At 39.4% G+C, this 12,228-nt stretch overlaps 1 protein-coding gene across 1 annotated transcript in view; it reads right to left on the bottom strand.

Moving 5' to 3' along the window:
- The window catches only part of slim (scruin like at the midline), a 137,581-nt gene that overhangs the window by 103,537 nt on the left and 21,816 nt on the right, over nucleotides 1-12,228 (bottom strand). Inside the window, exon 2 of the mRNA XM_083117543.1 lies at nucleotides 3,310-3,458. Coding sequence (XP_082973669.1) covers nucleotides 3,310-3,458 — 149 coding nt within the window. The remainder of the gene's footprint in view (nucleotides 1-3,309; nucleotides 3,459-12,228) is intronic.

Below are 12,228 nucleotides of genomic sequence, written 5' to 3'. Positions count from 1 at the left end.
CATTTCATAAAGCTGATGTCCCCTTTCTACTTTTTTCTTTAACTTTATATATTAATATGCACCCTTGAAATTAAACATTAATATAAATAAATTATGCCATATGGTATATGTCTAGGCTTGTTGGCAAATATGAAATTGGGTTTCAAATAGTTGGCAATCACTGGATCTAATGAACTCTCACAGCCTGGTACTGGGTTCCAGCCCGGCAGTTTGAGAAACACTGCCCTAGTACACCGTGGCCCTAAAACTGAGGCAGAAACTGAAATAGATTGGAAAAAAATGACAAAAAAACACCTTATTTTTTTAAAAATCTGCTATCTGTTAGTAAAATTTTCTTGCAGTCCACTTTATGATCAGATATGCTGGTTGTGATTGGACCTACAGTTTAAAATGTGACCTGAACCACTGTGCCTCTATTAGGGATTGAATCTGCAACCCCTTGATTACACGGTAGCAACATTACTTTATGCTATGTAACATTCAATCAAAAATCCGGCCACTTTCCAAGAACAGTATTCGCAATAATAAGTTACTTTATCTCTAAATCTCCCTTGTAGTAGCAAACTAATTTTAAGTATTAAATGTGATATGTACGCATGCAGTTCTGCATAAGTATAATGAATGGTAAAGTTTTAAAACTGAATCCAAATCATTATGTCATATGTCTCCACTGAGGAACAAACCTAGTATACCATGATTACAAGATAACAGTCTTACCACTATATATAGGGTAGGCACATACACAAACTCATGCACAACAAGAACAAATTAATAACTACAGGGTGTTCAAAAAGTCAGGCAACTGAGACTTTGAATGTACATAACTTTTGTACAAAAAGTGATAGAGATATGAACTTTGCATTGGGTATTAACTCTTGTCTATTTGGATCTTCTTAAAAAAACATTAAAGAAGAAAATAATTCTCTGCAAGAACATTCAGTATGGAGAAAAAAAATTAGTAAGGTGTAAAAAAGTTAAGTAAAGGAAAACATTGCTAAAAGATATACATGGAGTTGCTTGCAAAAAATGTCTAATGTCTGTCGATGGTCTCTGTGGGTATTTATCGAATTGGAATTGACCAAAAAACTAAATTTTTATGCATTCTATGCATCACATATTATAAAAACTAACCTACCTATACATTTGTTCCATAAATCACAAATGTTCTCTCTCATCTGAACATTGATGGCATAACATATCCAGATGTCGGCCAAATCTGACACTGCCCTCTAACATGACTAATCTTGACAGTAAACTTAGTAATTTTGAAAAACATAGTTTTTTATAAATATCAGTGGTGTAGCATTACAGTATGCCCATACAGCCTGTGTTCCCTGATTTAAAATTTGAAAAATGTGTAAATGCTGTAAATATAAAGTAAAACGTGACTAATTTCATATATGTTTGACCTTCATGGCATTATAATAGCTACTTTTTGCAATCCACTTGCAACGCTCCACTAACAACACTAGTTCTAGCATTTATTTTTCAATGCTTTTCCTGGCTGGACGTCAGGTAGGTTTGGCACAAAGGACTATATTCCTTGCTGCCTATCTGGAGGGAAAGCTTGGATCTCTACAGCATGCGCGCAATGCTCTCTTGAACGCTGGTGTATGAAGCAGAGAGCCACATGATTGGTTCTAGGGCTCATGACCATTCATGCCTTCCAATGCAGATGATAGAAGCAGAATTCCTACCCATTTCTTCATGCTCGTGCTGTGTGATGCTACAATATGCAATATTGACTGATGTAACTTTACCAAACTCAAATATACCATTTCTTACTACACTGCATTGTAGCCTATAATTTATCGCATGAACAGCAATGTGCATTAAAAACTAAAAGATTAACAGAGTTTTTGTCAAATAAGTTGGTGAAGTCCTCGTGGTAGAAGTTCAGCCTGTGGCTGCTCTACCACTTAACCTGCAAAACTATTATTTTTATTATTATTATTTTTTCGTTAGTATCTAACTGCTTAATATTGTGTCAATGGAAATGTTTAGCATTCATTTGAAAACTCTTAACATCGAATGGTCTCTGGACAAAATTATTTTAAAATGTTTATCAGCATTCTCAAGATGCAATAAACAGTGGTCTGAATTACTAATCAGCACTGTTATGTCAGTAGAGTGTACGATAGTTGGATCATCCACCCACCTCTGTGTCAGTGTTTTGCACAGCACGCCAAGATGACAAGAGGTCCCTGGTTTGAATCCCGGTGTGAGCACGGGTGTTCTTTGTGAGTGTCCCTTCATCAATATCATCACTCATATTCATATTCCCGATTAACCAAGAGTGGTAGAAAGGTGAAGTAAAATAAACCAAATCCATCAGTAGTTGGATCACCCACAACAATGACGTCTACTGTTGTTCAGAGGCACTTGTGATTCAGGTAGGTTTTTAATGACTTGCATCATGCCAAAGGGTTTCCTTGATTATAAAAAAGGTATAAAACACCAGAGTTTAAAACATTTGTTGAATAGTGAGGCATCTAATTTTCTAGATAAAACATGCATGGATCATGTTTTATTGAAAACCCAGCTGACTTCAGGCAAATAAACAATACCTGTGGTGACTAATTCCATAAGTAAATTATTAAGCAAAAAAGGGCAGACCCTTCCTTCGGACTTGGTGTTCCCACCCAAAATGCCCATGCTATGCCACTGATCAATATGCCATAAATAATACACATCAAAAATTTTTGCAAGTGACTTCATATCAGTCTTTTACTCATGTTTATCTTTACTTTGTACAAACACCATTTTACACCTTAGTAACTTTTTCTCCATACTTAATGTTCATGCAGAGAATCATTTTCTTTTTTAGTGGTTTAAAAATATCCACATAGAAAAAATTAATACCCAAAGCAAGGTTCATGTCTTTATCACTTTTTGTACAAAAATTACATACTTTCAAAGTCTTGGTTGCATGACTTTATCGAAAAGAAAAACATCCATTCAAAAAAGGCAGCTTCTTTGCAACTCTAATTCTGCATGAACTTAATTTAGTATTTTAATAAATATTCTTAAACATTCACCCTGCAGGCCAAGTACCATGATGGCTGATTCACAATCTTGTCATGGAAAGTTCCAGGTTCAAGTCCAGGCCTGGGCATTCATTTGTTTTTGTTCTGTCATCAGTTCCATTTAATCATCATTCATCCTCATCATCATGATTACCAAGAGAGACGGTAAAGCAACATAAAAAAAACGAGAAAGAAAAATTAAAATTTGGAGGCTCAAATAAACCATGCTTCAAATAAAGGCATAAACAGATCAAATGATTTTACGAAGTGTCAAATAACTTACCTCTTTCATGAGTGGTTTGCTTTCTGACCAATAAGGATCGTCGGGTATTGCATCTTCAGCAAGGTGTGGGTTATATCCCCCAAACAGATATAAGTCACTGTCATTACAAACAATTCTGTGACCGCTTCTTGGTTTTGGTTCAAGTAAAACTGCAATGAAAAAATATTCAATTTGAGTTTATTCAAATACATTTCTTCTTGATGAAGACAGTTAATAAAAGGATTGCATACAAGACCCAGAAGAAACCCATCTACAAGGAGTTTAGTCTAATATAATATGCAACACAAAGATCAGGTAAGGCATTGGACATTGCATAAGCGAGATTCCTTGAATGAAAATCCACAATGTGTGATGATTCACATGATATACAGAGTGTTTCAGAAATAATTGAGGGGTTACAAAAATTTATTGCAAGTAACCACCACAAAATGACTTCGGACCTCATGTGAAATCTGCCGTAGTAAGCGGTCTATCACTTTGTAGCCTTGTATCTAGTGTTGTTTTGTTTCAAACATGGAATTGTTTCTGCATGAATGAATGTATCTGGCAACAGTGTATTACTGCTGATAAGCTAGTTCATTTCATTTCGTATTGTTAGTTGACACAGGAAGGGTGACTTTCTGCTGTAGTGCGTGTGATAAATTGCTGTGTTTTCGTGTGGTGCACTTTGTGTTGGGTATTTTCCTACTGTATTTGTGCTGGATTTTTGACTACTGTACAGGTGTATTTGTGATATGCCAGGAAAGTACTGTAGTAGTGTGCAAAAAGCCAGCATTATTGCATGGTGAAGTGCAAATGTCCCGATCAAGACGATATGTAAACAAACCGGTCGTGCAAAATCAACCATAATGAAGGTACTGACAGCCGCCAGAGGACTGCCTTAGATTGTCATTCCAAAGCAAAAATTCGGTGGTGGAAGGCAAGAAAAACAACCAAATCTACAGATGCTCTCCTAATGAGAGAAATAAAGAAAAACTCTCGACTGACAGCATCAGAACTTAAAGAAATGCACCCAAGTCTGCTGGAAAACGTCAGTGTTCACACGATCCAGCACCGTTTACAGAAAGACTTGGATTTGCCATGTCATACTGCTGCTAAAAAGCCACTACTCACCGCCTGCATGAAGAAAGACCATCTTGCTTTTGCAAAGAAATATGCACACTGGACACCAGCACAGTGGAGAAAAGTCATGTTTTCCGATGAAAGCTCATTCCAGCTGTTCCGAATGGGAGCTGCTAAGGTTCGACGTCCATCATCTTCAGATTGATACAACCCAAAGTATACGGTTCCTACCGTTAGGCAGTCCCAGTCTGTAATGGTGTGGGGGCGTTTTTGAGGTGAAAAGGGTAGGGCAGGTTTATATTTCTTACCGCAAAACGTGACGATCTTTTCATGCATGATAACGCTCCTTGTCACACGGCTAAGAAGGTAAGGAAATGGTTTGAGGAACAACAGAAAAAAGATGTTAGAGTGGCCTGGGAATAGCCCCGATCTCAACCCAATTGAAAATTGTTGGCATCGTATGAAGCAATTCCTGGGAAAGAAGGAGATTCAGAACCTACAGACCCTCCAAACAGAACTGAAGAAAATGTGGTGCATTGACATGGACTTAAATTACTTCCGAAATCTTAGTGATTCCATGCACAAGCGCATCCAAATGGTTCTCAAAAATAAAGGCAACATGACTCCGTACTAATGTATGCATATTTTGCTGTATCTAATAGCTTAATAATAGCTTTTCACATGAATTTTCTGTAATTTTTGATTTTGTTATGAGGTTTGAAGTCATTTTACAGCGGGTGTACGTTAATGAAACCAGTCCAGAATGATTGAGAAACATGTATAAGTTCGAGAGATCAAAGGTAAGAGAGGAGAGGGAGGAACCGGCTGGGACTACCCGAGGTTTGAACCTAAGAGCCAGTGCCGGTCCCCTCATAAATAACAAAAGATTTGAACAATGCATAGGAACCTGTTGGGTACAAACCAAGGATTTCTTCTGGGAACCTGTTCCCATGCGGTGGCATCATCGATAACAGGTCTCTGGTCTGGGGCTACCCGAGGCTTGAACCTGGGAACCAGAGTCCTGAAAAAGGGGAGAAAGAACCACTCTGAGACTACCTGACATTTGACCCCAGGAACTGGAACCTTAATGGGATGCATCAGTTACAGGTCTCTGGTCAGGGTCTACCCAAGGCACGAACCTGGGAACCAGAGTCCTTTAGGAGACCTAGTCTGGGGCATCCCGGGGATGCCCTTATTTATAGAATTTCAAAGAGAGCGAACATTTGCAAAACTAAAAAACAGCACTTTTTTTTGTTTTTCCAACGATTAAAAATAGAAGGCATACTTGAAAAATAATTTGGTTAGCATAGATTAATGCAGAATTGAATAAGCATAATTTTGATGTAAGTCGTTTTTATGTTAATACTGGTTAATATTTAATTGGAATCAAAACACGGGTATAAATAATTTTTAATCAGACAGTAGGCCAGTGTTTCTCAACCACTGGGCCATGAGAAATTTGATACAGCCAGTGGGTGACAACTAATATAAATCTAATTTTATATTTATCATAATTGAACTATTACTCTTTATGATTATGCCATAATTTATTTATTAATATGTAATAAGTCTATCAGGCTTTTTATGTGCAGGGGTGGTCACGTGTAACAACAAACCCAATGATTCCTGGTGGGAAGGGAGCAGGCAGAAGACCCTTTCCTTCTATTTTCAACTGCATTGCATGGATGCAAAGGCTCCAAACAATGAGGACAGAATGAGCTTGAGTCCATTTGGATAGAAGTTCAAGGTGAGAAAAAATTATCATGAAACTGAGATAACCTTTTAAAAATAGTGACAACATGACACTAGTCTTCCAGGACCTGTTGAAAGGAGAGCACGAATAACACACACTTCTATACAATCGAGACCAAGAAGAGATTGAAAGCAGTGTTTATTCATTGAGATGGGACCCAGTACAAGACAGGCATTTTCTCTTTTAGATGAGATCCTTGCCTATGAGATGATACACTAAGTCTGGATACCATCTCCACTCTGCCCTCTTGGTATCTAGTGGTGGGAACTTTGAGTTGAATATTTTATTCTGTCCACTTTAAAACATATAGCAACAAGAAACTGAAGATTCAAATATTATGTATTAAAAAAAAGTTATATTTCTTGGCATTGAAAGCTCAGATAAGACATGATGTAGGTCAGGAAGATGCATTCAATTTGGGTAATACAACATTTGAGACTGCATTCTGCAATCTTTCACATTTGTCCTGGAAGCCAAGTCACCTGTGACTTCACAGAGCATTTTTTGATGCAAGGATTCATTCACAATTCCTGCCAACTTTTTTTTTCACGCTTGTGAACATATCACTCTTTAGAGTTACCACAAAGTAAAAAAGATCATGAGCCATGCAAAAAGATGGACGTGTCTCAGACATTGCACATAGTATAGTCTTGGAAATTCAAGTACCTGGGCTAATCCCCTATTCCCTTCCCAACTTTAGACTCCTGTTTGTCCAGAGCATGATAACTGGGTTTCAGCCGGCATGTTTTGACATACGGACCACAGCAGGGAATCATTTTCCTTGCACAACAGTTAATTGCAGTACGTTCTGGAAAGTGTAGTGAAGAGTTTAGAATGGAACAATGCATAAATTCAATATTCAAGAAATCATTGCCGAAAGTACAGTGCGTTCAAGTTAAAAGCGGTATGGAGTACAAATATACAATATACAAAATATACAAGTAAGATTCTTAAAGCAAATGTTGAAAATGATGACCTTGTTCTTGAATACACATGTTAACATGTTTTTCCATATTTCTTGCAACATTATGGAGGACATCTACAGTTATACTCCTAATTTCCTCAGTGATGTGGTGCCTCAGCTCTTCTAAGGTGTGTGGATTCTGCCTGTATACTTTTTGCTTCAAAACCCCCCACAAGAAGTAGTCCGGAATTGAAAGATCTGGGGATATGGTGGGCCACAGTCCCTTTGAAATAATCCTGTGTCCAAAGAAATCTCTTAAGGGCATGCGATATAATTTCCACGGGAGTCTACCCAAGCCCTTCCGTCCATGGGAGTGTGCCAACTTAGCTCTCTTGGAGCCAGATCTGGCTCCTTCGTGCACTCTAGCTGGACCCTGTGGCCGAGTGGTTAGCACATCGTGCTGCGATGCCAAGGGTCCCGGGTTCGAATCCCGCTCGGGCTTGGTTGTTTGCGAATGTCCATTCATCAATTTCATCACTCATCCCCATCTTCACAAATTAGCCAAGAGGCACAAAACGCGAAGTAAAATAAACTAAATCAATCAATCAATCTTTCGTGCACTCGTTCGGCTGTGAACTGGGATGCCCACCCCCCGTGCCCCACTATGATACCATCTCTGGTTCCGACCCACATAGACCACCTTTCGTCATAATTATACATTTTGCACGTGACGTGATATTGTTATATTGGCTGCGTCGCCCCACTCTCTCTTATCTCCCCAGGTACTTCTTTATAGCACAATGTTAGACGTGAAATTGACATAATATTGTCCTCAGGGAATTCTTTACTTTCGATTTCATACCACCATCAGTGGATTATTGAGATGGGCGATGCCGCTGGATCTAGATGTTGAAAACTAAGAATAAATTGTCATCAATTTAGAGTTAACGATAATAGCAGTGCCCCACCCCTTTGACAACTAACATTATCCTAGAAGGCACTTTATCCAGCCATCGTAAATCTAGCTCCATGAGAGTCAGTTTTAACTCCATTTAAGGTGAAATTTAGTTCTTTTATGCCCATCAGGTTTGGCAACACTGCCAGGAGGCAAGGAAAAAAACATTGATCATTTGGGAGTATGATTTGATTCATTCTCTTGTGAATATAAAACTTCTGATGGAATAGAAAGAGATGTCAACAGGAAGAGGGCAGTTTGAAGATGATTTTCACCAGCGGAAAAGTCGAAACTTCCATTTGATTAGCCGTAACTTGATGTTGAAGTTGATTCCCCATAAGGAATACATGGGATTCGGAAAATTATTATTCATCATATTTTTCAAACATTGTGTCCAGCTTAATAATCAACATAACAAAATGTTTGCACTTGCAACATGGAGAGAAATTCATACTCTTGGATACAACCAGGGTTTGTTTTAGTAGCAGTGCCCATTCGGGTGATACTGAAATAAATGCACAATTGGTGTGTAATTGTATCTCCTCGCCTTAACATAGCCATAGTCTCATTGGAAGTATGCAGAGTTGCGCAGTCCTGCTGAAACCAGCACCGACGTTCCTCTGTTTCCAACATTGCAACAAACTGCATTATAATGTTTTGGTAAGTTTCGCTATCTATTGTGTTTTCAAAAAAAATGGGCCCTACCACTCGCTGCCTGCATATGGCACACCAGACACCGACTTTCTGAGGGTGGAGGGGGGATTCCACGAAAAGATGAGGATTTTCAGAGCTCCATGTTCGATAATTTTGCGAAGACACGTAACCATTCAGGTGAAACCATGCTTCATCGGAAAATAACACGTAGTCCAACACAGTGATGTCATTCCCAATGAAGTCCTTCAACCATTGACAGTAGTCCACATGATTAGGGTAGTCAATTTCTTTTAATTCTTGAAAAACTTGAATTCGATATGGATATTATTTCAACATTTTCCTCACTGCTGTTTGGACTGATCCTACGGACATTTGCATCTCCTGGCTTAGGCGTCGTAAAGGTTTGTGGGGAGATCTTGTCATTATTTCATTAACATTAGTCACTGCCTCTTGTGTTAGTACATTCCTCCTACGTCGGTGTTTCACGTTACATACAGACCCAGTCTCATGGAATTTATTGACCATTTTCTGAATTGAACTTACAGTCGGAGCACTCTTACCGAACATTTCCGTGAATTTACTGCAGCTTTTTTTGACTGAATTTGTTCTGAAGTATTGTTCAACAATAAAGGCACGTTCCTGAACACCAAATGGCATCTTAGAGGTCATTTTCTCACTCACTCAACTCAACGAAGAACAAACAACCCAGCAGTGCAGCAGAACATTTGCAACTGACAATGCGTCCGTCTTCTCCCTCCCTCCTCGTCACCTTCCCTTCCCTCTCTTCCGCTACAATAAACTTTTCCTGTAACAATGGGCATAACGGAACGGACGGAACATAACGGATGACAACAACAAAAACAAGACTCTAATATACCTTACGTACCGCTTTTAAATTGAACGCACTGTATATATAAAAAGTAAAGTCACATTAAAAGATCACTGTGCAGACAATTTTACAGTTAAAAGCCAAATTTTAGTGTAAACTTATTTATGATTTTCTTTGGACAAAATTTCAACCTGCTAGTGTTTCCAGCTAAGGTAATATGCCCCTAAATGGCTATTCTTAACTATGAAATGCTGTACATGACCAATATTGGTTGCAAATGACAGATTAACATGGGTTTCCAGACTCTGTGGCAGAGTGGTTAGCACACAGTGCTACAACAGCAGGGGTGTTGGGTTTGAATCCCACCCTGTGTGTTCTTTGTGACTGCCCTTTCATCAATTTCATCATATCATCACTCATCTTCACAATTAGCCAAAAGTTTCAGATAAGCTAACTAAAATAGGCCAAAACAATAACTTGATCAATCAAGATTAACATGGCATCCTCAACAATCTGAACTTGGGCTGAAAAATCATTCTCAAGCAAACACGCAGTAAGTAATCACTAAAACTTTAAAGTATGTGTTAACAGAGAAATAGAAATTGGATCATGAAAAATGCCTGCATACCATAATGAAATTGAAATTAAACAATCAGCACTTGGGCTTATTTTCTCACTCAAAAGTGGCACTCTGGAAAACATTTCATCTGACTACCCCCTTTTATTAAATTATAGAATTTTCTGCGTAGAGTGAACGGATAATGTTGTGAGCACCCTCCCTTGCCCGGGAAAACAAAAACTACCACTACCTAGATAGAGGCGGCAAAATCTCCCTCGGACAAGTGAAAGTGCTTAACGGTCCAGGTTGAGTTCGTGTATAGGGACGGTGACCAACAGTGCATAGCGATTAGCCATATTAAACAAAAACCATATACTTTTAATTACTACACCTTTACCTGTAGCCGGGAAGCGGCTAGCTGCATACGTGAAAATCACGGGTAGCGACATGCGTATGAAATGATATTGCCCAAATTAACATGAAAAATAAAAAAAGTATATTCAATTCATAACAAGAGAAAAATCAATTTAGTACATTTCCCCCTCTTGCACTCACAGATTCAATCTTTTTGGAGCGCATCAACAAAAATAATACATAAAATGCACAGGTTTTTGATGACGAGCCCTAATTATTGCATTCGCATTTACTGTTACATTGACTCTTGGTTTAATCAGGACATTTGTGAATTTGCTTCAGTGCTACTTAAATCACTAGCCAGCCCTTACTTAAGTTCACCTTTAAAAATAGGTCGGTGCGGTGACAATACATTATTTGTCCAGAATAAACAAAAGCGTCTCAACAGCAATTACGCTCAAGTGGGCAGACGTTTTTCCTTTTACTTGACCTCACGTGGTCCTAAACATAACAATAACCTCCGTTGAGTGACGCAAACATATACTCTCTAGCAGGCGGGACTTCAACACTTCGCCGCGACGAGCAATTAATATTACCAGGCAAATACTTTAACCATAATCACATACGCAACCTGACGTAGCTAGCAGCGACACAGTGCTGACACATATTAAACTGAACAAACCTCAAATAGATTAAACAATTAAGCGGGCAGCATTTTATTCTAGCAGTACGCAGTTCAATCAATTTTTAAAAAGGAGCATAAACAACAGTGAATTTAAGAACATTAAAAAAAATCACAAGAAATGAGTGAAATTGACCTGAGACAATTAAATACAAAATTAAGCGCAACGGGAGTCAGATACGAAGTGTTGAGTTGCGTGGGCGTTTTCAAAAACATCGACGAATCTCTAGGGCATTCTCTAAATATCAATCGAGCCGGTACGTCTTGACATTCATACAGATGAATACGTTACCATCTCTCTGGTTCCACGGTGCATCCTGGTGTCTTCGTGGGCGATTGAAATCACTTAGTATGCACACGAAAGGTTTTCCTATTCTGCCTTGGTCACGACGATGAGAAGGCGAAGAGCGCTCACGCATCTGGTTCCTCGGCGGATCAGTGACGATGGGTCGTCGGCGTCACTCGGGGAACGTCAATGGGCTCGGCGTCTCTTCCTCTCGGGGTCGGTGAGCATCTCCGTGGTCAGGCGTGATTCGGACGTCGCATCTGGGCGGTGGTTCTAGGCTCGTTGGCATCTTCTCCATCACTGTCGGACGATCTCAAGCGGTGGGACATCGACATGGCAGCGTTCGACATCTCTATCTCTCTCTGTTTCCTTGTTTCACAAAAACTATAAACTGCCTAAGATTATAACGGAAACACAGTCTCGCTTCGACATCCTCCAGCGATTGAGGTAAGCACACTCGTATCGACTTACTGCCTATCACACACTGATGTTCGCGAAACAAAACTAACTCCACGGTATACGGAGATGTAGCATGGAGGTGCTCTCGCTACAAGAATCGCGGTAAACTGTGCATCGAAATGGCAGGTCCTTCGTTTTATCCAGATTTCGAAAAAGGACGCTTGGCGGTCGTTGAAGGGACGCTTCCGGAGAGGTCATTCCACTTCACTCCATTGTCTCCCAGCCTGGACAGAGCCGTGCTTCTGGTATGGTACCTTCAGATTAAGCCGCCGTCAGCGCGGCGCCCACAGCTCAAATGCAATCTGTGTCCATAAACTGATCGATTATAACCAATTCGATCTGGCATCCGTAATTCTTGCTTGATTGCGACGAATCTCCACACATCCGTCCTTGCATACATGTTGCTGCGCAGGTAAAAATTT

This window comes from Lepisma saccharinum, chromosome 2 (assembly GCF_977018435.1).
Source record: "Lepisma saccharinum chromosome 2, izLepSacc3.1, whole genome shotgun sequence".
Classification (NCBI taxonomy): Eukaryota; Metazoa; Arthropoda; class Insecta; order Zygentoma; family Lepismatidae; genus Lepisma; species Lepisma saccharinum.
Note: the sequence above shows the minus strand (reverse complement) of the source record. Positions and strands in the feature narration are given on the sequence as shown.